Source organism: Colletotrichum jinshuiense, chromosome 1 (genome assembly GCF_051148585.1).
Source record: "Colletotrichum jinshuiense chromosome 1, complete sequence".
In the NCBI taxonomy this organism is placed as follows: Eukaryota; Fungi; Ascomycota; class Sordariomycetes; order Glomerellales; family Glomerellaceae; genus Colletotrichum; species Colletotrichum jinshuiense.
In genome coordinates this window covers 1,424,383-1,451,406 of record NC_139302.1, presented here as the reverse complement: position 1 = coordinate 1,451,406, position 27,024 = coordinate 1,424,383, and the positions used below count along the sequence as shown (strand labels likewise).

Genomic DNA, 27,024 nt, shown 5'->3' with positions numbered 1-27,024 from the left:
CCATGGCCTCCCTATGCCTCCTCGCACCACCCTGCCCCTACCGCTCTCACATATAATTCTGCCCACGGTCGGACGCCCACGGCGCTCGTCCTTTCCGTCCTCCCCCATCGTGCCCTCCCCAACCGCGTCTAGTATAAGCTGCACCGACACCCCCAGCAATGCCCAACACCGTCATGGTTGCACCCATCTTTTGACGCTTCCCTTGCTCCCCTCTGCAGCGCGCCACGTCGTTGCCGGCGTTGCCTCTGCCGTCTCATCCACCCCAAAACCGCCGCACTTGTCACGATGCGTGTCCCATCGTTTGAGGATACCTTCGCCACCCGCCGCGAAATCACTGAAACAATGTCTCAACCGCCAAATTCGCTGTCGCTAATGACCGGCCTCCAGCTATGCCTCGCTCACTACTGCGACCAACACGGCCCGACTCCGCTCATGGTCACCGAGGGCCTGCCCGTCTCGTGCACCACATGCTTCGATGAAGGCGCCGCCAGCTTCGCCGACCAGGACCAGACCCGACCCCGGACGAGCGCCCCAACCGCCGCGGGATCTCTGAACCAGACCGTCGCCATGTCGGACGCCCTGCGCAAGATGCACCTCAACGCGCATCGCAGCTCTTCTTTACCAGCCTCCGAAAACGAGGCCCAGGTCCAGCGGGCCGCCATGCTTCGCGCATCCGCCGCCAACTCCCCGGCTTCCCCGCTGTCGCCCTCGGCCATGGAGACCCCGCCCGACAGCCCCCGCCGAATATCGGAGCAGCAGCAGCAGCCGCGACGAGACTCGAGCTTCCGCCGAACCTACGACGAATACGTCACGAAGCGCGCCGGCCCTTGCGAGAATTGCGCGTTGACGCTTCCGCAACGACAGGGCGGCAAGGACAAGAACGACTTGAAAGCCGAGCGCGGCCCTACCCTGCGCACCCGCGCGCCCTACGCGAGGGTGTACGGGCAGGCGTCCCCTCCGGCCTCGCAAGCCTCCTCCGCCAGCGACACCGACGGCGAAGGCCATCCCGAGAGGACGCATCGACGGGCAACGGGCTCCACCACGACACGGTCGAGCGTGTCCTCGGGGAGGCATGCGAGCCACACCCACTACCTCGACTACACGTCCACCCACGAGCCGCTGATACCGACCTCCTTCTCGATCGTGCGATCCTCGTGCCTGCGGACCCTCTCGCTCGAGACCCTCCCCCGCGCGCCCGCCAACCCGACGCCGAGCGCCTCGCCGCAGTCGAGCAACATGCCCGCCTTCGTCACGACGCACAGCGCCGGGGCGGCGGCATCCGGCGGACCCATCTTCTTCGGCGACCCGGTCAACGGCTACACGACGGCCTACATATTCCGCATCCCGGACATGCATGCCCGCGGGCACAAGCGTGTTTACGCCTTCCTCGCCCTGAGCACGCACAAAGAGCGGCTGGCGATGAAGACGTTCGGCTTCATGGCCGCCGCTTTCCGCGATCTGGCGTCGTGGATCCAACAGCTGGCGGAGGCGGAGGCGGAGAAGGCCGCGGAGCGCAGCCCCGTGGGGGGCCAGCACCACCACAGCACGTATCCCACTATGGCGATGCAGGAGAGGGAAGACCCCAACCGCGGCGGCAGCAGCTTCCTCACCGGAGGCGGCGGCTTTGCGAGGCGGATGGGAGGCGGCCCCGGTGGCGTCTCGCTCAAGGCGCGTGGCCTTGCCGAGCTCGTCGGCATGCCCGATTTTTTCATCGAGCTACACACAAAGTTCGTCAAGCTCATGCTTGAGCTTGGTGTCGTGCTGAGCTCGTAGTCACCGCCGTGGTGGCTGTACATAATACGTTTACGACACAGGCGTTGCCCTACCATATCTTGGCAGATACGGGATGGGACGATATATACCCCCTAGGCAGAAGTGCCAGCGCGCGACGTTCCCTGCATGCACGCGGCACGCGAGAGGCAGGCAGACCCCGGACAATCTCGGGACTGCACACACACACACACTTCCGAGGCTACGATACCAGGCAGTGACGGTATTCCTCTGCCATCTTGCCCGCTGCTCGGAACGGACGGAAGTGGTCGCGCACGAGGGTTGGCGAAGGGAAGACGGATATACCCCCTTTTGAGATGGATGGCATCTCATGTTGCATTATGACTTTTGCATCAGCGACGGCAGCATCCGGAGTCTTTTTTTTCTTTCAAAATTTCTTTTTAGCGTTTACGAGTGAGCAGACAGGCTTTGCCACGGACTCGTTTTGATAGAGGGGTGATGCTTTTTAGTCACGGTTTTACGATTCACGCCTCCCCCTTTTGTTTTTTGGGACTAGGAGACTAGACATAAAAAGGCTTATAAGCCGTGGTACCGGAAAAGAAAAGGAAAGGGAAAAGCAAAATGGGTTAGGGAAGGTCCAGATAGACATTGGGTTAGGACCTCGGGGGGAGGGCGAGGGACGAAAAGGCTCAAAGTGGTGTCTAGCACAAATAGAATCCTCAAACAAGTCAAGTGATTACAGAATATCGTGTGTTTAATCATGTCGTGATGAGTTCCACGTCCTATCTGTTACGGGAAACGGGAAACAGGGCGACACCGTGGCCAGAGGTCAAAATAAACCAAATAGTTCTTGCGGCTACGAATCGGAAAGCTACAATGTGACGGACACCGGTCTAGGCACAAGTATTTGGGGAAAACTGCGAGCTCCGGCAGGCCCCGAGATTGACCGACTAGTCGGCGGGCGTCAGCCGGCCGGGCCATGTGGAGTGCTTGGTCTCGGGAGGGGGACAGGCCACCCGACCCGAAGCCCCCCTAGTCCACTCATGCCGTACCGCACCTACGAAACCAGCTTCCTGGACGGCTTTGTGCATTGCCGCGCAGAACATTGCTCGGGGCTGAGCTGTTGCCACTCGACGGGTTCGGCTACTTTTCCGCGTCGTGCCACTGCAACTTTCCGGGTGGTCCTTCCCTTGTTAGCAATTCGTCGGAGGGGGGCGCCCCGGCCGACGGTGGTCTCGTGTCACGACATGCTTCCCGTTGGAGACAAAACAGCAACATGCAGGTGGCAACGCAACTCGTTTTTCAAGTGTATTGTACAACGCGACGCCGAGCTCCGCTCTCCGGAGCCTTATAAAGTCTATGCCCGACCCAACCGTGTCCGTCGTCCCATTACATCGCCAGCCTTGCAGCGGGCGGTGTCCGTTCCTCCCGCGATACGCCTCCGCGCCCGCCACCGTGTTTGGCGCCCGTCGCTTATTTGTAAAAGTCAAACTTGTTCTCGTCGCTCGTACCCTTGACTTGGCTTGAGTAGGCGTCCTCCAAGTCGCTCTGGATGATGTTGTAGCGGTTCTTCCGCACGGCGCGGAGGCCGGCCTCCTGCATGATGGCGGCGATGACGGCACCGCTCAAGGGGTCGTTGCGGACGATCAGGGAGTCCATGTCGACCTCGGGGGCGAGGCTCATCTTGCTGGCAATGGTGGAGAAGATGAGTCGGCGCTCGCGTCTGTCCCTCAGGCTGGGGAACTCGATCTTTCGGTCCAGACGACCGGGACGCAGGAGGGCGGGGTCGAGCGTATCGGCTCGGTTGGTGGCCATGATGACCTTGACGTTGGCGGTCTGGTCGAAGCCGTCCATCTGGTTGAGGAGCTCCAGCAGGATACGCTGGACTTCGCGATCGGCGCCCGTCTGCGCGTCGAAACGCTTCGTTGCGATGGCGTCGATCTCGTCGATGAAGATGATTGCGGGGGAGTTCTCGCGGGCCATGCGGAAGACGTCGCGGACCATGCGGGGGCCCTCACCGAGATACTTCTGCACGAACTCCGATCCGACGACGCGGATGAAATTCGCCGTCGTCGAGTTCGCCACGGCCTTGACCAGCATGGTCTTTCCCGTTCCCGGGGGTCCATAGAGCAGCACACCGCGAGGGGGGTCGATACCGATCTGCTTGTACAGGTCGAAGTGCGTCAACGGCAGCTCGACGGCCTCGCGGATCTCCTGCTTCTGCATATCCAGACCACCCACGTCGGCGTATGTCACATCGGGCTTCTCGTCGGCGCCAAGCATGGCGATGGAGGAGTCCGCTTCGGGGGGGAGGATGTCGACGAGGGCGTTTGAGTGGCGGTGGAGGGCGACGGATGACGAGGGCTTGAGCTTCTCGCGGTCGAGGGTGGACAGGATTCGGACGACATAGTTGGAGCCGGTGGACGACTGGACGATTCCGGTGCTGTGAGCTGGTTAGCTATGCTGGAGCTCTCAGGGCCCGGGGGTCGCGTGCGGGGGGGTTAGGAGCATGCGTACTTCTGGTCGATGGCCTCCATAAACTGCCCGATAACCAGAGGAACGCTCTGGATTCGCTTGATCTCCTCCTGCGCCCGGACGAGCTCGCGCTTCAGACTCCTACAACGGCCCGTTAGCAAGCCAAGCACATGAGGGCCCTCGTGGGAGGCGAGTCGAACCTTTGCTCATCCTTAATATACTCCTCCTGCAATTGGATGTACTCGAGTTGTCTTTGCAGCTTCTTCAATGTGGCATAGTCGTCGCCTCCTTCCGTCGCGATGCCCTCAAAGTTCTCGATACTGGGGATTGTGGAGGGCGCCGTCTTCTTGTGAGGAGCGACGTGGTTGGCCGGGTTTTCCACCATAACGTCACCCATGTTGTCTGGCAGTCGAGTGTGTTGGACACGTCGGGATGATTATTTCGATGCTCGAGGTGTTTCGGCGAGCGTGGCTAAACGTCGAGTTCGTGGGGGATGAGCGGTGTCGTTGGCGATGGCAGAGTTGTTGTTTCCAAGCTCGGGCGTGGTGCTTGCTTGCTCTAGCTCGCTGTAGGCGTCAATGGCTACGCATGCAGCCTCTCAGCCGGGCTTAGTCATTAGCTTCAGCGAGGCGTTGGAGTCACGTGACAACAAGCTTCCCAAGGCAGACTGATTGGCCCAGGACAGAAGGTTGATTGGCTGAGCAGGTGACCTGGCACAGGGCGAAGTGCCTGCAGCACGTTACCCAGCCTGGAGGCGGCGACAGCCTCCGATTGGCCCTGGTGGGGTTGTGCCTTCCCCCATATACTGTGGGGACGAGCCAAGATCCCTGCTCTGATGATGCGAGGGTCTCTCCCGCTATCCACTGTTAGAGACGTCAGCCGGCGTCACATACCGAACCTTAGCACCGTCTCCGGTACGGGCACCTCGCTCTTATCAACCCCCAAGCCCATGGGATGATGTGGGCGTGATTCACCGGATGCCTCGTTAGGCCTCGTCCCAGCGAAGCGACCTGGCACTGTACTTACTGTGTCAGTCACAGGCACCCTTCTCCTCGGTCTCGTACCTTTAATCTCCATTCTTGACTCCTTCAACACCTCATCCTCTCCGACGTCACACGCTGGTTCCTCGTTCACCCAACAAGCCGCCCGGTGTGCGTCGCTGTCCCTTCCCAATCGTCCAGACTGCTTTGAATCATTCCTGGAGTCCATCGTCTCATCCCGGAGCCCTCCATCCCCCCTCTGATACCCCAACCACCATGTCTTCTTCGATTGCGATCCCGATGACGCCGTCGTCGGCCGCCACCTACGGTCACCACCACCAGTCCGTCCAGGTACGGGGTGCTACTAGCTCTTCCTCGTCGACGTACTCCAGCTCCCCTCGGACTTCATCCCCGTCTTCCGCCCAGAAGCAGAAGATGGTCCACGAACGTCGGCCCAGCCTCCTGAGTATGTCATCCCGCCACGGGCCGCCGCCTGCCTTGCCCTGCCTCGTATTACCTCGTCTTGCTTGTCTCGTGCTCTGAACTGCCTGTCGTCCATGGTCATTTACTCACCTCCCGGACAGGCTCCGCGTTATCGAAGCAAGAAAGCACCGTCATCAACATCGGCGAGCCAAACGGCACCCCCCGCTTGGTAGGAACGCCCCGTATGCCTCCCGCAGCGGAAGCCGGCTAACATGGCACCCAGATCACCTACCTTTCCTCCAGCCAAGGCTTCGCCTGGAACCCAGGTATGTGCCGGCCCCGAAGCCGCCTCCGCCCCCCGCCTGGAGCTGACTGGCCGTTGCAGAGATCTTCCTGCCGTCTTACGTGGACTGCGACTACGTCCCCCTCGAGAACCGACGGGAGCCCGTACACGAGATCGTTCTCAGCGACGAGGAGATCAACAGCATGTTCCCCCAATAACGGCGCCCTACGAGGGAGGCGACATGACGCTACACACGAATATCTACGTCCCGATTGTTTTAGACCGATGATTCTCACGAGACACACCCCTTCCACTTCCATACCACGGCGTCCGGATACGACCTGCACCCCTTTTTAACTCTTCTTCCACGTCTTATCAGATTGATTTACGAACTACACCGGCGGATGAGGCTGTGCCCGCAGCGGAAGCGCACGGGCACAGGCGCGCACTGGGTGGGAGCACAGTACATCTCGCTTTTTCCTCTCTCGAGACGAGGACCTTTTTACTTAGTACGCGGGCTTGGGGGATCATCGGGGGAGTTGGGACCATTCTGGCGATACGGGGTTTCCTTGAGGTATATTTCTTATCTGTTCGTTGCGGTTATTTTGGATCGGGGCGTTTCTCTTTATTGCCAGCACATACCCTCTTCTCTCCTTCGGCCGTGTACCATGCCGTATATGCAGCGGCTTCCATGGACCTTTATTCCCACCTTTTTCCAATAGTCAAATAGAGTCACGAGACGCTATTCAGGGCATTATTTCCGCCATCGCGGATCCACATATAGTCCTGGCCCCCCAGGTGACTTCCCATCTGTCAGGCATGTTCCCTCCCGCAACCAGGAGAGTTTGGCACGGCAGGGTGGCACAAGCCCGGCCACCAAAGGGTGCCGAACCTTTGGCCTGCGGCCCCTCTGTGCAACCTTGCCCCTCGCTGTGCAGTCCGCCAGGTCAGTCGTCTCTGCGGAGGACGGGGGTGGGAGGGTGAGATGCTTAAACAGTGTCATGTCGACCTCGAAATGTGAATGAAACGGCCCCTTCAACCTCTGACTCGGCCTCCCACCTGGCGCACTGTCACCGGGTGGTCTGTTTGAACGCCATTTCATCCCAGATGGCGTCGATAAGCTGAGAAAGAGGGTCCAGTTCCAGACCGCAGACCGGCGCTACCTCACCGGGCGCCCGAACACCCCCCCAGTCTCCTGCTTCCAGGTGCCAGGCGGATGTACCCCAGCCCAGGCGTGTCCCGTACCGCCCCGCATTTGCGACCTGACGCCACTTCTGATTCGGCGCTGATGTCTCGCCCCAATGCGGGCCTGTCCCAGCTTCGCTGTCATAGCGCCGAGAGGCATCATCCCTGGAGGCACTAACAAGTGGCGCTGGTGGCATAGCAGGATGGACGGCGGAACGAGGCCTCAGAGGCAGTGGTGAATGCACTGTTCCGCCCGTGGGGTCTGGTGTGTCGATGGCATCCATGCAATACCGCCTGGCGTATTCTCGACCTTGTGCTGCTCCGTCATACTTCATGTCTCTTGTTGATTATCGTTGTCGTCGATCTCCTCCGGATTGCCGTGGCCAGGCCCGTCCTCCGACCTCTCTTTCACCCTTGCAGTCGCAAATCCGGTTACCAAGAACGGACGGCCCTTCGAGTACTGCAGAGTACTTGTCGGTTTTCTGGCCCGTGTTCCACACACGGCCGCGGCACTTGTCGGACCATTGCCCGATCTCGGCAACTCTCGGGCGGAGGGGGAGGTTGCATTGATCAGGAAAGGTCACATGATGATAAGAAGATAAGGCGCTATCGCGATAGGCGAGGTGGAGAACGAGGGGCCGGCGGGTAGGTGGGCACAAAAAAGAGTAGGTCGGATGACGGGGGCCCAAAGCGCGCCGGCGACGGGGAAATAAGCCGTGCCAAAGTAAACATTGCGACGTCCCGGCCGCCGAGACAGCCCCTCCGCCTGCGCATCACCGAGCATCGCCTCTCCAAAGGGACATACGCCGTCGAATTTTCCCCTCGCCTTTTTTTTAGTGTATTTCTCCCCTTTTCCGCGTTGAGTTATGGAGTCTGCTCACAGGCACATCGAGCTGCAGTCGCAGGAGGATCTCGCGTACCTCCTCAACAACGTCCGGAAAGCCGCGCAGGACCAGCTCGACAACGCGTTCCCGCACATTGAGGGCAGCAGCGCGCAGGAGGACGAGCTTCGGGCGCCTATAGAGCGCCTTGTCAACGAGGTACGCACATTCTGTTTGCCTTGTCTTGCGGGTCCGTCTCGGCGGTGTTCAATTGGCCCTTCTATCGTTTTCGTTCGAGAGCAGTCGCAGGACCCCCCGAATCGCGGTACCGGACGGAGATTCTCTTGCAGGACCGGTCAGGATGGGGCTCGAAGGAAGAAAAATCGCTGACTTTTGCGGGGGACTTTAGTACATCAACAAAACCTTCACGTACGCGGCCCCGAACCTCTCCGTCAACGGCTTTCCCGCCGACCCGGCGGTCTTCCTCTCGGAAAACCCCTCCGACGGGCCCGAGGAGGCCTACGAGCCCTGGGACGCGCGCCTCCGCGAACGCGTCGAGGACCTCACGCGCGAGGAGGAAGACCTACTGAACGAGATCGCGGCCCTGAAGAAGAGCGTCCCCGGCGCCGTCGCCGCGGCCGCGGCCCAGGAATTCAAAAACTCTGCCGCGGCGGACGAGGCCGCGCTCGAGGCCGCCCGGAAGACGCACGAGGATGAGGTGAAGGCCCACGAGGACGAGATACTGCCGCTGGACGAGATGGAAAGGAGGGCGGAGATCAAGGAGGCATTCGGCACGGCGATGGGGCGGCTGGGCAAGCTGAAAAAGGAGATGCCCGCTGTGGTTGCGAAGATGGAGAGGGCCAGGGTTGCGGGGGAGTATGCCGTCACGGAACGGTCGTGAGGGGTCTTGCGGGGGGTTACTTTATTACCTGGAGTTTAGGCGTTGGGGCTCTATACCACCGAGAATCACGCAGGTGTGTCCGTTGGGCACGTTTCGGTATTGCGGGCAAACACAAACGATGAACAAAACGCCAACATTGGCGTGGGTTTGGGCGGCACTGGGCGGTCGTATTTCAACGCGGAACTGTTTCATTACGACGAATCCAAAGACAAAAAGCGAAAGTATGTATAATGTGAAGTAGCAAGGGTTGCCAGGTCCAACACGTGTATGAGCAGTTCTACAATAGAAGCCCTTCCTTTTAGGCACCCCGTCTTCCAGCCCGCCCATTTGTCTCTCCAACTCAGATGCAACAACAGATTTGCCAACGCCTTCTCTCTAGCCGGCCTCGAGGCTCGGCAGCACCGTACTCAACAAATAACACCCTCTCCCGTTTTCAATACACGCAAGCCATCCCGGGATGACGCTTATGCCGCAGCGGGGGCCTTGGCGTCGGCGTCGGCGTCGGCAGCGGGCGCACCAGCGGCAGGGGCGGCTGCAGGAGCGGCAACGGTCTCGCCGCCCTTGTTCTCGATAACCTCGCCCGCCGGGGCCGGGGCCTGGGCGTCGGGCTTCGCCCACCAGGGCTCCTTGGCCCACTCCTTCTCGTGCCACGGGCCGGCATCGCTGAGGTGGCAGCCTCCCTGGCACTCGCACTTGCCGCCCAGGGACTTGGGCAGGTTCTCGGCGGGGATCTGGTTCAGAAGCTCCTTCTGGTAGCCGGATCCGAGGATGTTGATCTTCTGGACGGTGACGGGGTCGAGCCAGCCCTTGACGACGCCCCAGACGGTGGAGAAGCCCCAGGGGGCGTTGATCATGTAGAGCTTGCCGAGGCGCTCGGGGTAGTAGTTCTGGGAGATGACGGAGGCCTGCTTGACGTAGCTGTAGACCTGGGGGACGCGGGTGAGGGTGACGCCCTTGAGGTCCATGATGGTGCAGCACGTCTCGACAAGGTGGTTGTACTTGCGGGAGCAGGCGGGGAAGCGGGGGTCGGCGCACTTCTCGTACTCGACGGCCAGGTTGGTCAGCATGCGCTCGGCGGTGGTGATCTTGTACAAGGCTGTCAGGTCGATGCCGCCGAGCTGCTCAATGTAGACGGGACGGCCATCCTATGCAGCGGCAAGTCACGCGTTAGCGAACGGGAAAAACGGACGTCATGTGCATGTCCAGGGCCGTCGTACCTTGTCAGTCTTGTGGTAGTACTGGGGGTAGAACTTGAACACCTCCTCCTTCTCGGGGTAGTCCCAGGTGGGAATGGTCTCGTCGAGCTTGGTCGTTTTCCGCCAGGTCTCGAAGTCGACGAACCTGGAGAGAATCGGTCAGTTGGCATACACTTTGGTGCGGGGGACGCACGGCATCGCTCACATCTGCTTGGCCAGGTTGACATCGAACTTGCGGGCACGGAGGAACCGCAGCTAGGACTCCAATGTTAGCCGTCGGTCGACCCCCTAATCTTGCGGTCTGGCCCGGGGAGGGGGACGGGGCTGTACCAGAGTCAGGGTGTCGAGGCGCTTGGTGAAGCCCTCGGCCTCGAGCATCAGACGCAGCTGGGCGACCTGCGCCTGCTGCTCAGGCGTGAGGTGGCCAGGGTGACCGCTCTGCGCCGCCGCGGCGACGGTAGGGTGGTCGTACTGGTCGTACTTGGGATCGAGTTCTTGCTGGGCCATGGTGGGGCTCGTGTAAGGGTCTTTCTTTCACAGGGAAGAAGACGGTGTGGGTGAGGTTGAGAGGGATTTTGGGGCGCAGACGCGGGATGGGAGAAGAAATGGGATCGGGAGCACGCAGGATCTCTCGGACGGGATCAGCTGTTTCTCCTGAGAAGTTGGGATAGGATCGTAGGTGTTTAGGAGAAAGAGCTGGTTGTGGGGAAAGAGGAATCTCTAGCGGAAAGTAGGGGAGGCTTGGGAAGTCGAATTAAAGTCAGCTTGCTGTCGGATTGCCAAAAATCGTCATAGCGACCGGTCCCGCACTCTGTTGCCCCTGGCTGCCCCTCAAATTGGCTCTAGCCGGATGTCTTCACCGCACTTGTGAACCCGCAGCTAAGATACGGAGTACGTATGTCTCCTACGACGGCCTTACGTAATGCCCTGGAACCCACCCACGAACAGCCACGGGCGCTGTAGATTGGTGCACCTCTGCCAACCTTGCGCTGGCGGCACTGAATCGGCTCAGAGGTTGCCCTGGGTCGTCACATTCCGACCACATTAGGCCGTGGCGGTGGCATCGAAAGGACGGCGGGCGGCCGAAGCCCTGCTTAGCTGCACATCAGACGGCTGCCAACGGGTCGGCTTTTGGGGTATGCGTGAGCATGACGTCCATTTGGATGCGCTGTGACAATTCCGTCTGTGGGATTTTGCACAGAGAAATTTGACACTTTCAATCCCGTGACGGTCACGCATTATATTCAAACCCTTGCTTGCCAACGTCGGATAGACTTGCAGGGTTCTCTCTATCTCTATCTGACCAGCAATAGAATCTCGGATGGACGGGTAAAATCATCCGGCCTACGAGGCAGACAATCCCGGGAGAGCACGCCGCTGCAGTGAGCGAGGGTATATGCAAAGTGCCAGAGTAATTGGGTTGTTTTGTTTGGTATCGAGCCTTGAATTAGCCGTTCGCCTTGCCCTTGTCCTTTTCCGTCTCGGCACCTTTTCCTTCCTCCTTGTCTTTGCGTTTCTGGACAACCTCCCAGTTGTACACTCTCGCGATGGCAACCTCCATGGTCTGTTGTCGGTCAGCATGCGGCGCCCAGCTGGGCCGGGGATTGGACGCACCGTGATCTGCTCTCTCAAAAAGTCCAAGTCCTCTTCGCAGTTTGACAAGCTCTGCTTCGCCGTCGACAGCTTGGATTGCAGGAGCGTCTCCGCCTCGTCGACGGGGTACGACAACATGACGTTCGCCTGTCGTCCGGTCAGCCTCAAAGGTCCGGCGCTTTCCATTCAGCAGAAAGAACCCACTCCCAACCAAATGTACACCTCGTCGGTGGGCGGGATCTTCGCCTTGGTGTACAGCGTGTCGTTAAGCTCAAAGGTCGTCTCGATCGGCTCATCGTCGCTCTGGATCGTGTCAGCGCCCAGGTCTCAACGCGGCGCTCCGCGATAGACCCCTACCTGTCTGAGCTTCAGAAACCGCACGGAGTCGAGGGTCTTCTGGATGTCGGGGATCTTGTCCTTGAGCCCGGCCATACGCTTCTGGAGGTTCAGCTCCATGAACTGGTATTTCCTGCGCACAGCAAAGTGTTACCAATCGTCCCTGCAGGCCCGGCTCCTCTCCCTCCGCAGCCCCAGTCGTCGGCGGGAGCCTCCGGCGTACGACCGGTCTGCCCAGCGCGCGGGCGACTCACGATATCATCTCCTGGAAGTTGCGCATCGTCGGCTCGACATCTTCGCGGGTGGTGACGTAGTCCTCGACCTTGTCGACGAACGGCGCCTTGGGGATACCTCGAGGGTTGCTAGGCGTGGCATCCTTGCTGCGATACGGCGAAAAATTGTCAGCGTGGTCGTCGTGGCCTGGGGTATTCGATGCTTACCCGGTTGCCTCCGGCTTCTTGCCCTCTGCCGACATTGTAGATATTATCAGATGTTGCCTTTAGCGCATCATCTGTAGTTGGCAGGAACTTGCGATTTTTCGCAACGGTGTGGAGGGGAGCTGCAGTGACGGTCCGCTGCCGAGCCGATCAGTGGTGGTCTGTTCACCGAGGTGAGGGGTACATGTTTGGTGGGGTAGGTACCTGCCACACCTCTCCGGTACAAGTCCCAACCAGCTGTATTCTCGGGGGACTCTGGCTTCGTCATCGCCATTGCTGGCTCCTGTGATGATGCCTGCGTCATTTGATCCAAGCTGCGGCCTAGAAGCAAAATTGTCTAGATTTTGAGGGATACTCGTACCGAAACCCACGTTCAAGGAGCTTCGCTTTGGGAGCTGACCATAGCTAGCTACCCGCTCAATTGGTTGGGCTGTCTCTCGTCCCCAGGCTAGGTAGACATGCTCAATTGTAGCTTCACCCGCCATATGTAGGCGCCGGTTTTTTAATCAAAACTTTCCGCTTCGTCTTCCACCTGGGATCCGGCGACCATTCCTCTCAGGTCAGATATGGGACGAGTGAGTCAACAAGCCTGTCTCTGCGACACGTGTACTCTGGTGATTGTTTAAATTACAATGTCTGTAATCTTGCTCGGATATCCCACCACCCTTTGGCAACAACCTTGCCACATTGGCAAATGGAGCCCATATCTCGCAGAAGCGGCATCCACTCTGTTATCCTTGAAATCAGACAGCACAAAGGACCAAGCTCCTGGCGACCGAGGGCCAAAGCACCGCGATGCTCCCTATATTTGGTCGAGGTCCATCCTTGCCTAACATGCTGCACGGTAGCGCTTGGCGACTCCGAGTTCTACAAACGTCACAGAGCTCAGATAGGTTTCGAAAAAGAGCACCTGCGCTGGAGCCAACTAGCCTAGATGAAGAAGGCAGCACGTCGAGATTCCGACGAGAGCCTTTGGGTCCGAGTCTCAGCGTGTTGTGCCGCAACAGACTTGATCGAGGTCTCACCGGGTTCGTCTCAGAGACAAAGCAGACGGCTTACTCATCGAGGTGAGCTCCTCATACCGCCACAACAAGCTTAGTGACAGCACGCCATGCACGCCCTGCAAGTGCACGCCCCCCCGGGGCCAGCTAGCTACCTTATCTGGGGAGCTGATAAATAAATCTCACCTAAACTGCCATTGGGTTTAGCCAAGGGTCCTCCAACCTCATCGGCAACTCAACTCACGTAACCCCCCGTCCTATCCCGCAGCCAATTGATCCCGTCCGGCCCTCTCATTCCTCCCATTCTCGCCTCTGCAAAATCTCAGTTCGATCCCGGGCGTCAGGGAAAGATTTTCCAACCGGAACCTCTGAGGGCGCCCCGATCAACGGTGGCGGGGTAGTTAAGCTCGGGAAGCGAACCGAACGACACAATGGCGGACGCGGTGGTTGACCCCGAGATCAAGAGCGGCGGCGCCGTGCAGACGTTCAAGGATCTCTTTTCCGGCGCCGCGGGCGGCGTCGCCCAGGTCTTGCTTGGTATGTTGCAGACGGATTGGTTTTCCGTTGCGATCCTCATCACATTCTACGGCAACGAGGGGGAGGGTTTGGCATGAGCTTGTGGTCCTGCGTGAAGCTTCGAGGCCGACTTCGGAAGAACACCCGAGTCTCGCGACAGCAACTCTCACCCTCAATACCCAAACCTCGCCCCAACTCACCTTGCCCTCACCACCGAACATTCTTGGGCGACTTTTGCATTGAACTAACATTGCCCAGGCCAACCCTTCGACATCGTCAAGGTCCGCCTTCAGACGGCGACCACCCCCACGTCGGCCCTCACCGCCGCCTCACAAATCTACAAAAATGAGGGCGCCCTCGCCTTCTACAAGGGAACCCTGACCCCCCTGATCGGAATCGGCGCCTGCGTCTCCATCCAGTTCGGCGCCTTCCACCAGGCCCGCCGCTACTTCGAGTCGCGCAACACCTCCGCCGTCGGCAACCCGGCCCTGAGCTACGGCCAGTACTACGCCGCGGGCGCCTTCGCCGGCGTAGCCAACTCGGTCATCTCAGGCCCCATCGAGCACGTCCGCATCCGCCTGCAGACCCAGCCCCACGGCGCCGCGAGGCTCTACTCCGGGCCCCTGGACTGCGTCCGGAAGCTGTCGGCGCACGGGGGCGTGCTCAAGGGCCTCTACCGCGGCGAGGCCGTGACCATCTGGCGCGAGGCCCAGGCCTACGGCGTCTGGTTCCTGGCCTTCGAGTGGATGATGAACGCCGACGCCGCGCGCAACAAGATCGACCGCAAGGAGATCCCCAGCTACAAGATCGCCTTCTACGGCGGTCTTGCGGGAGAGGCGCTGTGGCTGGGCAGCTACCCGTTCGACGTCATCAAGAGCAAGATGCAGACGGACGGGTTCGGCAAGGATCAGAGGTACAAGACGATGCGCGACTGCTTCGCGCAGACGTACCGCGGCGAGGGGCTGCGCGGATTCTGGAGGGGCATCGTGCCGACGCTTCTGAGGGCCATGCCCGTCAGCGCCGGCACGTTCGCCGTGGTCGAGATGACCATGCGGGCCATCAACTAAGGCCACGGCCCCGTCCCCGGGGTGGGAGCGACGCGGGAGCGGTGGCTATTTGGGACCTGTTTACTACAAAATGCAGGCAGGCACGGGCTTGGCAAAATGGAATGTTTCGGGGGCGGGTTTTTTCTGGCATCTATCGTAATACCTCTCAACACCATGGTATCTGTATATACACGTCCTCGGCGTCGGCCCCGCCAGGTAGATCTAGACATGGAGCAACCCATCTATTCTTTGTTTTCAACCCTGCGCTGCAGAATGTGCCTCGCGTTCGCGGGGGTGAGCGTGTCAATGTCGAGCACCTCCAGCGTCCTCTTGGCCTCGGCGTTGTCCGTGAACACCCTGTCGGTGGCCTCCTTGAGCGATAAGCTGCCGTCCTGAGGCTCGGTGGGGAGGTTGAGCAGCTTCAGTGCGTCGACCAGGCTGCTCAGCGACCCCACGCCGTTGGGGATGTACCGCTCGACCAGGGAGAAGATGGCGTTGAGGTCGCGCGTGAACTGCGCCGCGCCGAACGCCGTGAAGCTCTGCCTCATGAGCACCTCGCCCCAAAGCAGGTCCTGGAGCTTCTCAAGCGCCGAGCGCCAGGTGCGCCGGAACGCCGCGGTGCCGAGGGCCTTGAGCAGGAAGTCAAAGTTGCGCTTGAGAATCTGATGCAGTTTAGCGAAGTTGTCTTCGAACAGAAGCTGGCGGGACTCACTCTCAGGGGCTCGTCAAGCTCGGGCGTGACGGCCAGTTGCGACGGGTCAACTGCGAAGCGGTTAGGGACGACCGTGGCCTGACACACGGCGGGCTGGGCGACTTACTTTCGGAACCGCTTTCGCTAATGGTCGTCCAGTGCGTTCGCGTCGCATAGGCCCGGAAGGCCTTGTAGTGCGAGTCGGCGAGAGCGTTGGCCAGAAACTCCTGCGCGGTCTTGCGCCGGAGTGTGTACGCGGCAATCGTCTCGTCGAACAGGACGCCCTCGTCGGCGTCCGACCCGACGGCCGCGGAGGTGCGGTCCTTGACCTCCTCGTAGCTCATCTCGCCCGACATCCTCGACGTCTCGCCCTCCTTGGTTGCGCGGCCCTGCAGCTGGTCCCACAGCGTCACAAAGAACTCCTCGCTGCCCCAGTCCTTCAGGGTGCTGGCGACGTGATCGGCGCTGCCATAGACCTTGCACAGAGACTCGAGGCCGCCCGTGCCTTCGAGGGCGGCGAGCTGCTCCTTGGTGACGCCGTGGAGAGTTCTGCCAACGGTCGAGGTGAGCGCCTGGTACGCCTCGAGCGAACCGCGCAGGCGGTCGTGGAATTCGTCCAGGATATCGAGCTGGATGCCGATCAGGAACCGGATCTTGTGCTTGAACGTGCGGACCCTCTCGTACTGGGTCGTGATGGACCTCAGCAAATCGGTGACCCGCACGGCCCCGAACGTCGGCTTCGTCTTACCCGCACCGACGTAGTCGTAGTCGATGTTCCGGGCGTCCGGGGTGGCCATGATGGCCTGGAAGCGCTCGAGGGCGAACGCCTTCTCGGCCTGGAACCAAGGCTCGAACCAGTCCTCCAGGACCTCCGTGGCGAGGCCGGGCCAGCCGTGCTCCGGATCGCCCCCGTCATAGTTGAACCTCGAACGGATGTTCTCGTCAAACGTCATCAGCTGTCCCACGAGACTGCTTAGGGACGTCGGGTTCTTGGCCGCATCCGCCACCACGGCCGTCACCTTCTCCCTCATGACGGGCAGCATGCTCGTGATGAAAGCGCACGTCGGATCGACGTAGACCAGGCTGCTGCCCGCCGGCGTGTCGCGGAGCTTGGCGGCCAGCGTAAAGCCCAGGTTGTCCCTGAAGAAGTCCTCCCACTTCTCGACCGTGGCCAGGAACCATGGGAAACAATGCGTTCCTATGGCATCGGGCTTGCTCGTCGGCTTGTCGCTGAGGAAGTGAAAGCGGAACTCGGAGACGAAAATCCGGGACATGACGTCGAACGGCAGCAGGCTGACGGTGGACTTGCTCAGAATGACCTCTGGGATCTGGAGGTCGAGCAGCTTCTCGAAGCAAGCCAGCCACTCCTCGTCCATCTCGGAGCCGGGGTCCACCATGGGCCACGACCTCTTGCTCAGGACGGCCTCGAGCTCGGCCGACATTGTCTTCTTCATCTCGTCCCACAGCGCCTCGTTGACGCTCCGCACATGGTTGACGAGGTGGACCGCCGCGTCGTCGGCCGGACCGGAAAGCTCCTCCAAGCGCCTCGACAGCTGCTTGAGTTTCGAGTACGGCTCCAAGGCGGCCTTGGGGCTGTCGGGGAGGTGTGACCGGGCCTCGGTCCGCAGCCTGTCGACGTCTTGCAGTAGGTTCAGGTACTTCTGGGCGAGCTCGATCGTCTGCAGCTTCTTCATGGGCTGCTGCAGCCTGGCGATGGCCTGGTTGGGGGCGTCGGATGCCGCCGCGATCTTGACGCGGATGTCGATGCTGTGCTGGAGCTCCTGGAAGTCTTGTATGCGCTGTGCGAGGGAGGACTGGCGGTCGCCGGCCGTGCGACGAGCTTCGTCGAGCTGCTTGATGGCATCGTCGAGCTGCGTCTGGAGCTGGCTGCGTTGGACCTCGACGTTGGCAATCAGGGAGTCAAGGTTCTCGAGGTCGGTCGTGGACTGGAGCTTGTCGTCGAGGAAATCCTCGACGCGAATGTCCAGGGCGGCGCCCGCCTGAGGGCGTCTGTCAGGAATCGTGGTCATGGCGGGCTAATCTTCGTCGTTGCAGCTGGACAGGCGCATCGATTGTCGACTTCGCAACGTGTGGTTTGAACAATGACGTGGAGCTCGACACCGTTACGGTAGTGGGGCACATGCAATTACAGAGCTCGACAGATGTGCATCTATCCTAGGTATATATGCGTTTATGCGGGCATATCAGTCTCGCTGAAACGTTTACATGGCAACATCTTGTCTACTCTGGGATCGCCGCGGTAGAGTCCCACGGAAGAACCCAATCCGCAATGGCTAGCAACTTGTGACAGCTTTTGCGGACTCGTGAAAGATGTCATACCGGTAGCTCTGCAAATGCCTCCAACTTGCCGAGCTGTGCAGAGCAACCGACTAGAGATGCGGCACAGCCCCGCGCACTGACCCCTTGCACCAGCCACATATTATTGCTTCTATAACGTCTTCAAGAAAGACACGCCGTGAACTCTGCATGGCATAACCAGGCCTGGATGGCTAATAAGATGCCGCCATGGGACTTTGCTACTCTTGTTTAGTCATCAGTGAGTCATCACAGCAATCGTACTGGCAATGACGCCAAGGTCGCCGGTCCTCTGCAATCAGCATATGCGGCTCGACAAGCAAGCTGAAAGTTGCAGGCAGCTTGCGTCAACGGCGTGCAACATGTGGCCCGGTGCGATCGGACGTCGATGATGGCAATCCTCCGACGCTGTCAGGGAAAGCTTCTCCAGGGATTTCAAAGACATGGATAGTTGCTGGGCGAGGCAGACCCATTGACTCCCGGGTCCGGCAACTCAGGCTTCGCAGGCGGCAGGCAGCGCTAGCACCCTCCAAGAAGCGTCAATGCGGATTGGAAGGACCGTAGAAGGAACCGGCGTTCGACGGCCGTGGCATTTGTCTAGATGTTTTGCCGTGCAGCATGAGAGGCTTGGAGATCGAGGTGGGAGGGACGGCTGACCGCTATATAAAGCGGTGTGTGACGGAGTGCGTTGCTGCAGAGCAGATGTAGATGGGACTCTGTGTAGTGGGGGTGAGAATTCGATGGGTCTCGATGGGAAACACGGAGCCGTCTGGAGTCGCTGCAGCTGATGTATCCGCCGGGCAGGGGACTCGACTGCGAATAGCCTCAGCCGCCGGGCAGGGCAGGGTGGCTGACCGTACTTCGTACGTGTGGCAGGATGGCGAACGTCGAGGGTCCCACGGCCGTTTTCTTGGCTGTCATCCAGGAGCCGCGCTCAATGCTGTCGCCATGCCAACGGAGACAAAGGGCAAGAGTCGGTGCGGCGCGACAACGCATCACCAAGACTCGACACGAGCGAATCAAAGAAAATCAGGGAACAGCCTGCGCAGTGTGCCGGACCCCGGCTTGGGGTCTCATCTCCAATGCAGGAACGCCCGAGACGTTGCCCCGAGTCGAGTCGCGCACATGTTGGATTGGGAAAGGCGAGGGGCAGCCTGAAGCAAGCGATGGACAAACAGGGAAAGGCTGAGATTGCAAGCGGGAGTGCGAGCGTCAAGACAGGCCACAATCGGGTGCGTCTGCAAATGCAAAGGCCCTATCTGCAGAGTTGTTTGCTCGTTCGGATAGAGCTGAAGAGGCCAGGGCCAGACCTGAAGAGAAGCTAGGGTGGGTAGTGCAGAAAGCGGTGCCAGGATGCGGCCTTAGATTTGACGGGGGACGCGGGACGGGGGGGGGACCCCTGGGAAGACGTCACCCAGCCACCGGGCTTTTTTCGACCTCTCACGCCTGTTTTCTCGCCCGCGCTGGTGGGAACCTCCTTCCCACTAAGGCAGCGCAGAAGCCACAGAAGGCCGCGCCCCCGGACAGCCAGCCAGGGTGCGCCCCACTCTTCCGCCCTGCTCGCCCAGGAACCGCTGCGACGCTGCGAATCGCCCTGACAACGGCCGCAGCACGGCGAGTAAATAGAGGAGGTTGGCGTAACTACGTAACCCCGTCCGCCATCGCTACTGTCGTCTGGTTTGATGCGCGCGCCGCACAGTCTCCGGGCAAAAAAGTGGATGGCAGGACCAATTGCGCTTCATCTTCGACCCTTTTACAACTTGTTCTTCTCCAGATCATCACCCATCGAGCCTTTACCAGCCATCTGAATATTCGCTCTCCAAACCTTCCAGTCCGCCCCGATCCTGCGGGCATCCCGCGTTCGTTCCTGGAACATTTTGGCCAGCGAGACAAAACTAAGTCCACCCTTACCTTACCCTCCCTCCCAGCCATCCCAATATCCGTTGCATCAAACCACCCTCTCTCCCACCTTGAAGACCGTACCCGCACATTCACATTCGCATTCACACTTCACCCACAACACTTTGCCGTCTTCCCCATCTCCAGTCCCGACGACAGCATCAACAGTGGAAGTTTGTTTCTGTGTCTGACAATAACCGGAAAAGCCTTCAGGATAATCGCAGGTTCCAACACCGTCCCGCATTCCCCGCGGTGTTCGCCAGCAGTCCGCTCTCTCGTTCGAGACCAAACCAACCCGTCGCTACATTCCTCACCCCGAGGCCGACAAAGATCCGCCCATTCACTGGGGCCTCGCATTCCTCGCCCGCACCCATCTCTGCCCGCGCGATCGGCTTCCCCAGACCGCAAGGAGAGACAAGCAGCGTGCCGGCGCTGAGAGTCTCAGGACCAGAGCCCAACCGTCGCTCCGCTACAACGGAGGACGGGCCTGGGTCGACCAACAGAAAGAGGCCATCTCCTCGGAGGAGTGGAGGAGTAGAACCACACAGCCAAGATGCCGAAATTCCAAGTAGGCTGGTATAGTGAGTCGCCCCGGCTTCCTGTCCAGGAGAGGACCAGACCCGGACTAACATTGCCTTCTCTCAGGGTTCGTACCGTTCCTAGGATACCACCATGTCTTGATGATCTTGATAGCAGTCGCCATAATCCTGCTATGTGAGTAACCTCGCGGCCCCTTTTCTCGAGCCATCCCCCGAATACTGACGTCTCGGACAGCTTTACTTTTGGCGGGCTGCTCGTCATCATCACCCCTGATACCCGATATCTTCCTTCTGTCGCTGTACTACGACAGGTACACGGCGGTCCCGTCAACGTCGCAGGTTGACTACAATGTCCACACGGCCATTGAGAACATCGCCGGCGACGCCCGGCTCGCCTGCCGTGTCGGCTACTTCGGTATCTGCATCAGCCCGGACGGTGGCAGCTGGCTCTGCAGCAATAACGCCACCGCTCTCGCCAACGAGGTTTCCGTCGACCAAGACCCTCTCAACCTGATCTGGCTTGCTGCCCAATTCAAGGACATGATCGTGTTCCCCTATCTCATGTGAGTCCCGACCCGTGTGTGTCCGCCCGGCCCCGAGCGCCTTTTGCTAACTCGCCCCCCAGCATCATCGCCATCATCTTCGCCTTCGTCTGCTTCCTGCTGCTCGCCACCTTCCCCGGATGGCACGAGGAGGAGGACTCCGAGGGCTCTGACCGCGAAGTCAAGCCCTTCCCCTCGCGACCCGTCTCCCAGATCTCGCTGGCCATCATCTTCATCGCCTCCATCTTCATCCTCGTCTCCGTGCTGTGGCAGCACACCGCCTCCGTTGCCGCGTCCATCATTGCCCAAGACTTTGGAAACGGCGCGGTCCGCTCCGGCGTCGGCACGTCCGCCATGGTCCTCGGTTGGTTCAGCTTCACCCTGCTCATCATTGTCACCATTGGTCTGCTGGTCATGATTCTGAGCATCCGTGTCCTGAGCCAAATGGTCGACTAAGCCAACCCGCGCGATCCAACCATTGGAGAGAGAGACGAGAAAGATTCGACGACGCGATATGTGTAGAAGATGGGCCCGAAGCCCGCAAGAGAGAGAGATGGAAGCTTTTGTACATGACGGAATTTTCGAGAGGGATATTTTGAACGCCCTTTCACCATTGGCACATTCATCGTCCAGCACAAAAAAACCACAACAGCATCAGGGAAAGAGGCGTTTTACATTGTGTTTTTGATTTCTTATATTCACTGCGGGCATATAGCTTGGGCCGGCAAAGGGGGCGGGAAACATGGCAAAGTTCCCCACCCCCCATCATTTTAATGTTGTTGCTCTCAGCGGTCGAGAGCGGGGACGACGGTGGAAGACGAACAACTGCATCGCCGCAGACCCCCTTTCTCCCGACAACGACGATGACGACGACGAGGAAAAAATGAGGGTGAAATCAGCCGTGTCAGAATGATCAGGCACGAGGGAATATGAATCGGACGTAGGATACGGGATTGGGATATCGTGTAGGAGTACATCGATCGTCCTTCATGACCGGCAAAGAGTGGCCGAGAAAGACGAAGACAAGATGAGAGACGAGATAGGAAATGAAATTGAACATGACAAACAAACACCCCCAACCATGAAGTTTCCCGCGCGAGTGAAGTGATGCGTCCACAGTCCGTCCTCCCCTGTTATAACGAAAGCAATGGAAAGGTTCGGAGGCAAGCACAATGTATGATCATCAAATGGGGCGTCGGGACAGTGTACTTTACTAAATTCATCGCTGGTTACTATGCCTTAACCAGCAGCCTTGGGCGGCATCTTTTCTTACTTTATACAATGAAACAATCAAAAGAAACAACCAGTACACCGAGTCGAATACAGCACGCCGCAACGCCATGGTAGCCACCACCCGTGATATCTTATGCCGAGGTATGCGCGCTCTGCCTCTCCGCCATACACACACACGATTCGCACCAAAAGCACCGCCCGCTCGCTTCCGGTTTACACGGGCCGCTTGAACGGATGCGCCTCGGTGTTGAGCACGTAGTCGTCCAGGCTGATGACGTCGGGCGCCGAGTACAAGAGGTAAAAGTACTTGAGCGTCTCGGCGACCCAGAAGCTCTCCATCTCGTCCACCGGGCTCGGGTTCTCGGACAGGATGTTGTCAATGGCGCTGTTGCCGTGCTCGGTGCGTGTTGCCTTGATGATGGCCTCCCACATCTTCCATCCCTTCTCCTGCCAGGTGGGGTCTCCGGTGATGCGGTACATGTACCACACGGACTCGATGGCCTCGGGTCTATTGCCGGGTTAGTCTCGCTCGGAACACAGACGGACACCTACGAAACGGGATGACTTACCGAAGGATGTAGCGTCGGGAATTGATGGTGACGAAGCCCGGCGGGATTTTCTCGTGCTTGAGCTTGTCCTTGACGAACTCCTCGTGCGTGAGCGGCTTCGGGTCGGGGGCCTCCTCGACGACGGACGCTATCTTGCCCACGACGCCCCCGCTGACCGGCGCGTCGTCCTGCACGCTGCCCGTGTTCCCGGCACTGTTCAGGTCCAGCTTGTCCTTGAGAGAGTCGCTGGCGGTATCCTGGGCGGTCCCCTTGCGGGGATCCTCGGACGCGGGCGGGGCGGGCTCTCTCTTCTTGAGCAGGTGCTCGTCGACGTTCGACGGGGACTTGTTGAGGCCCGGCTCGGGGGCCGGATACTCCGTCTCCTTGGCCGACCCCAGCTTCTTGGGCTCGTCTTTGGGGATGTGGATGTCTGCGAACGGGTCATTTTCCTCCGTCGCGGCCTTCCCCTCGGCGGCCTTCTCGGCGGGCTTGTCCCCGGTCGAGTCCGTCCTGGCCCTCTCCACTGCCTGTTTGCGGAGCTCTTCCTGCTGCTTCTTCTTCTCCACTTGCCTGTCCTCCCACTCCTTGATCTGCGTCTCGCGCCAGGCCGAGGACGGGTCGAGATGCTCCCACCACAGGGTTTCGTTCCATGGGCAGCTCTTTGTAGAGGCGCAGGGTACGACGGTCGCGCCCTCGGGCATGATACCAGAGGGCATGGACTCGTATGCCCACACGCAGCCGTCAGTGAGCTTCTTGGCAATCTCAATATCCTCGGGCCTGTCAAAGATCTTGCCTCCGAGACCGAACATGCCACCAATGAAGCAGGTGAGGTGCGTCACCTCGTACTCGGTCCGGAGATCGTTCTCGGGGTCGCCAGAGGTGGACACCTTGGCGGAGAAGAGGATGTCCCTGTCCTCGGGGACCATGGGCCTGTAGAGCAGCCACTTCTTGACGGCCTCGATCGTCTTGATGTGCATCGTCTTGTACTTGGCTTCCAGGCCACCGAGCACGAGGTATTCCTACGAGGGGGTTAGTTCGGGCCCTTGAGACAAACGCCGGAGCGAGCTTACCTTGGGGAAGTACTCGTAGGTGGAATCCTGGCTTCCACCCATGCTGTACTGCTGGTAACCCCAGCCGCCCGGGGTCAGGCCCTGCTTGATGCAGTCGAACTCGGATTTGTCGGGGACCGTGGGAGAGGGCGGCCTGCGGCCGCTGTTTCCGGGGTAGAGGGGCTGCTCGTTCACCTTGGGCTCGGGGAAAGCCTGCTTCTTGTCAATGTCCTTGGCGTTTTCCACCACAGACTCGCCGTCCTTTCCGACGGCGACAGCTCGCCTACGAAGCATGTTGGCATCCGCCTCGCTGCCGTTGCCCCGGGCCAGAGCAGTCTCCTGCGGCAGGAGGGCGTCGGCCTGGTCCCGCTTTGCCTCGACGGCCGGCTCGTGGCCCTTGGGCTCGCCCAAAGCAGCCGCGGCTTCGGAGCTCGCGGCCGCGGCTGCAGCCGCAGCCTCCTGGTAGGCGATCGCCTCGGCGGTCCTGTTGCAGCCCGAAGCGTCGAGCTGCTCGGGGAAAATGCCATCGATGGCGGTGCCGCGGTTCTGGAGATCCTCCAAGGCGTTGGTGATGCGCGCAATGGCGTCGTAGTACTTGTCCTTCCCGGTCAGCTGGGCAAGGCGGGTGAACTCCATGGACATCGAACCCAGCTCGGCCACACCGACGGTCGTGGCACGGTGGGGCTGAGACGCGAACTGGGGCTGCCAGTTGTAGTACAGGATGGGCATGCGGTTGGGGGTGTCGAAGACGCCCATCAAGATCTCGGCAAGCTCGACGGCCTTGTCCAGCAGCACGTCGTAGCCGCCCTGCTTGCCGCCGCTCACGTCGTAGGCGGCGAGGAGGCCGCCCAGGTATCTGATGATGGTCTCGAAGACGGGGATATCACGGCGCGTCGGGCTGAAGGTGAAGTCGATGTTCTTGACGGCCTTGGCGGCCTCGTCGAATTCGTCCTTCATGCCCATGATCCAGAGGGTGTCGAGGCCGTCGACCAGGGTGGCGGCCCAGCCGCAGAAGGGATCGCGGAAGCGGCCGCTGACGGGCGACACCTCGTCGTGCATCCAGGCGAACTTGCGGTATCCGCCCCAGGAGCGTTCCATCTCGGCCTTGACCAGCGCCAGGCGCTTTTCGCGCTTCTCCTTGGCGGCGTCCGTCTCGGGCGCAAACTTGAACTGGATCCTGGGGATGTCTTTCGGCTTGCCGGTCGGGAGAGGGATGATCTCGTCCGTGGGGACGGGGAAGTGCTCGGAAACCTTGTGCCAGTGGATCTGCGAGGTCGACGTCGACAGGCTCTCGGCCACGACGTCTTTGATGGGTCGGCCCGGGGGGTTCTTGGCGTGGATGTCGTCCTCGATCGGCTTCGTCGACGGCGCCTTGGTGACCTCGACGGCATCGTTGGGCGCATGGACGGACAGCGTGGGGCCAGAGAGCGTCTTGGTGGGCCCGTCCTTCTTGGGCTTCTCGGTCTTGAGCTGGGGGATCTTGACCGTCGGCTTGGCCGTCTGCTTCTGGGGGTTCTGCTCGGGCTCGTCCTCCTCCTGGTCATGCGGGTGCTCGCTGTCGGGGGGCGGCTGGTTGTTGAGGTGCTTGTTGGAGGCAGGCTCGTCGGCCGGGGGCGGCTTGGCGGGTGCGTTGTGGCCCTTTTCGGGTTCGCTGGGCTTGACGCTGCCGGTGAAGCCTGTCGCGTCCCACTCGGGGTTCTTGAAGACCTGGTACAGCATAAAGGCCATGACGAATGCGACGAGGAGCACATAACGGCTCCTTCGACGGGGCATCATGGCTGCGGGCTCGCCGGGGCGAGCGGCTCGGGGCGCGTGGTTCGGAAGAGAAGAGGAAAAAAAGACGGCAGTGTCTCGTGCTACGCTGCAGGTAGCCTTTGGCCGTCGATTCGGGCCCCGGGGGTCCAGCGAAGAAAAAAGGAGACGAGAGTGATGTCGAACTAATACGGTGTCATCTCTTGGTATGCAGAATGGCCGTCGTCGTTGGAAGAAGAGGACACGGCGAGGTGGGACGAAGTGGCACGGGACCTGGAATGGAAAAATGTAGGGAGCGAGGGAGGCCACGGATTGGAAGACGTATCAGCCGGGGGCCAGGTGAGGTAAGACGGCAGAGGAAGGAAAGGGTACGTAGAGAATGAATGAATTGGACGGTTCAAGTGGGAGCAAGGAAGGTAGGTGTGGTATGTGAAGATTGGCGTTTAGGGGGGGGAGAGACGGAGCTTGGCCAAGATAAATCAAAGGGTTCGAAATCCGGCGTAGCATGGACGGCCAGTCTGAGGGGAAAGCACCGCGGGCCCTTTTAGGTAAGTAAAGTCGGGGCAAGCAAGAGCTGCAGCACAAGTACCTAACGCTACATGCCATTAAGGTAGGAAGTACACTACACTACTGGCGGCAGCGCAGCACCTGCTGTGCTACCCGACTTTGTGCATGCCGCCACCCACCTCGAGGAGAGAGAGAGCACGAGTGTGGAGTCTGGACGGAGCAGGACCAGCCTCGTGCGCGCCAAGACGCGAGATCTGAGCTTTCCCCGTGTCGGATTGAAATGGTTGGCCAGGGGTGCAAGACGGGCTTTGCAGTCTTTATTGGGCCCAATTGCCGGCGCTCTGCGCTCTCGTTGCTTTGCTGGCTGCTCGCCCACTGCCTGCCGCTGATGCCCCCCCTAGCACCGGGCCTTGGTTCTCCTTGACGAGAGCTGTCACGGATTCGATGTTGCCTGTGTTCTGGAAGCCGGGCTCGGTGGAAAACGTTTCGACTCGACGCTGCAAGCCTGTCAACTGCTCATTGGCATGAAGTTTCAACCGCCATCAGGACCCCAATGTTTCTTTGTCTTGGACTCGCGCAGCCAAGGGGCCGTCGACGCACCGTCTTTGTCTCTCTTGGTTGTACCCCAGACACGCCAACGCCGTACCGCTGACGCGCTACCAGATGTAGGTGTACATGCAGCTAGCTCGAGATTTTAAAATAAAATAAAAACATTCAGGGCAACTGGCTCCCGAGGCGGGTCGCACCTTAAGTGATGGGAGGCATTTGGTGCGCCTGGGTAATCCAGGACCCAGGACCCGGGCGCATCTTGACAGCGGGGCAGAACGGACCCGGACAGACCTTGTATTCCCAGGGGAATGGTGGACCTGGGGTGGGCTTGTGGTCCCCAAAGTCGTATTTCGGGAAAGGGCCATCCTCGCCGTCGTGGCAGACTCGAACTCTGGTTAAAAAGACTGAAAAAACGAAGACGGCGGCCTCCATCTCTCCCATAAGATAAGTATCCGTGTCGGCCTTTTCGTCTTGG

At 60.0% G+C, this 27,024-nt stretch overlaps 10 protein-coding genes across 10 annotated transcripts; 5 read left to right on the top strand and 5 right to left on the bottom strand.

Moving 5' to 3' along the window:
• Nucleotides 1-285: 285 nt before the first annotated feature.
• On the top strand, nucleotides 286-1,773 carry EsH8_I_000394 (vesicle coat protein; the record flags this gene model as incomplete). Its single annotated transcript, XM_083267807.1, has 1 exon — nucleotides 286-1,773. The coding sequence occupies one exon, from the start codon at nucleotides 286-288 to the stop codon at nucleotides 1,771-1,773; it is 1,488 nt and encodes a 495-aa protein (XP_083118245.1).
• Nucleotides 1,774-3,204: 1,431 nt separating this feature from the next.
• EsH8_I_000393 (proteasome regulatory particle base subunit RPT3) lies at nucleotides 3,205-4,603 on the bottom strand (the record flags this gene model as incomplete). The annotated part of the gene is made up of 3 exons (XM_083267806.1): nucleotides 3,205-4,174; nucleotides 4,249-4,347; nucleotides 4,407-4,603. 3 exons carry the CDS (start codon nucleotides 4,601-4,603, stop codon nucleotides 3,205-3,207), a joined length of 1,266 nt encoding a protein of 421 aa, XP_083118244.1.
• Nucleotides 4,604-5,462: 859 nt separating this feature from the next.
• Nucleotides 5,463-6,110, top strand: EsH8_I_000392 (uncharacterized protein; the record flags this gene model as incomplete). Its single annotated transcript, XM_083267805.1, has 4 exons — nucleotides 5,463-5,652; nucleotides 5,771-5,838; nucleotides 5,893-5,935; nucleotides 5,995-6,110. 4 exons carry the CDS (start codon nucleotides 5,463-5,465, stop codon nucleotides 6,108-6,110), a joined length of 417 nt encoding a protein of 138 aa, XP_083118243.1.
• A 1,833-nt stretch (nucleotides 6,111-7,943) lies between these two features.
• Nucleotides 7,944-8,799, top strand: EsH8_I_000391 (uncharacterized protein; the record flags this gene model as incomplete). The annotated part of the gene is made up of 2 exons (XM_083267804.1): nucleotides 7,944-8,117; nucleotides 8,308-8,799. The coding sequence occupies 2 exons, from the start codon at nucleotides 7,944-7,946 to the stop codon at nucleotides 8,797-8,799; spliced, it is 666 nt and encodes a 221-aa protein (XP_083118242.1).
• A 464-nt stretch (nucleotides 8,800-9,263) lies between these two features.
• EsH8_I_000390 (CRAL-TRIO domain-containing protein) lies at nucleotides 9,264-10,502 on the bottom strand (the record flags this gene model as incomplete). The annotated part of the gene is made up of 4 exons (XM_083267803.1): nucleotides 9,264-9,944; nucleotides 10,017-10,140; nucleotides 10,201-10,250; nucleotides 10,326-10,502. The coding sequence occupies 4 exons, from the start codon at nucleotides 10,500-10,502 to the stop codon at nucleotides 9,264-9,266; spliced, it is 1,032 nt and encodes a 343-aa protein (XP_083118241.1).
• A 940-nt stretch (nucleotides 10,503-11,442) lies between these two features.
• EsH8_I_000389 (tubulin-binding prefolding complex subunit PAC10) lies at nucleotides 11,443-12,399 on the bottom strand (the record flags this gene model as incomplete). Its single annotated transcript, XM_083267802.1, has 6 exons — nucleotides 11,443-11,559; nucleotides 11,610-11,735; nucleotides 11,793-11,891; nucleotides 11,946-12,057; nucleotides 12,179-12,304; nucleotides 12,365-12,399. 6 exons carry the CDS (start codon nucleotides 12,397-12,399, stop codon nucleotides 11,443-11,445), a joined length of 615 nt encoding a protein of 204 aa, XP_083118240.1.
• Nucleotides 12,400-13,793: 1,394 nt separating this feature from the next.
• EsH8_I_000388 (organic acid transporter) lies at nucleotides 13,794-14,945 on the top strand (the record flags this gene model as incomplete). The annotated part of the gene is made up of 2 exons (XM_083267801.1): nucleotides 13,794-13,899; nucleotides 14,137-14,945. The coding sequence occupies 2 exons, from the start codon at nucleotides 13,794-13,796 to the stop codon at nucleotides 14,943-14,945; spliced, it is 915 nt and encodes a 304-aa protein (XP_083118239.1).
• A 221-nt stretch (nucleotides 14,946-15,166) lies between these two features.
• Nucleotides 15,167-17,645, bottom strand: EsH8_I_000387 (TIP-1 family-domain-containing protein; the record flags this gene model as incomplete). Its single annotated transcript, XM_083267800.1, has 3 exons — nucleotides 15,167-15,586; nucleotides 15,637-15,686; nucleotides 15,743-17,645. The coding sequence occupies 3 exons, from the start codon at nucleotides 17,643-17,645 to the stop codon at nucleotides 15,167-15,169; spliced, it is 2,373 nt and encodes a 790-aa protein (XP_083118238.1).
• Nucleotides 17,646-20,383: 2,738 nt separating this feature from the next.
• EsH8_I_000386 (uncharacterized protein) lies at nucleotides 20,384-21,367 on the top strand (the record flags this gene model as incomplete). The annotated part of the gene is made up of 4 exons (XM_083267799.1): nucleotides 20,384-20,411; nucleotides 20,476-20,544; nucleotides 20,605-20,932; nucleotides 20,995-21,367. 4 exons carry the CDS (start codon nucleotides 20,384-20,386, stop codon nucleotides 21,365-21,367), a joined length of 798 nt encoding a protein of 265 aa, XP_083118237.1.
• Nucleotides 21,368-22,357: 990 nt separating this feature from the next.
• On the bottom strand, nucleotides 22,358-25,517 carry EsH8_I_000385 (glycosyl hydrolase family 47-domain-containing protein; the record flags this gene model as incomplete). The annotated part of the gene is made up of 3 exons (XM_083267798.1): nucleotides 22,358-22,652; nucleotides 22,714-23,711; nucleotides 23,763-25,517. The coding sequence occupies 3 exons, from the start codon at nucleotides 25,515-25,517 to the stop codon at nucleotides 22,358-22,360; spliced, it is 3,048 nt and encodes a 1,015-aa protein (XP_083118236.1).
• Between the last annotated feature and the right edge of the window lie 1,507 nt (nucleotides 25,518-27,024).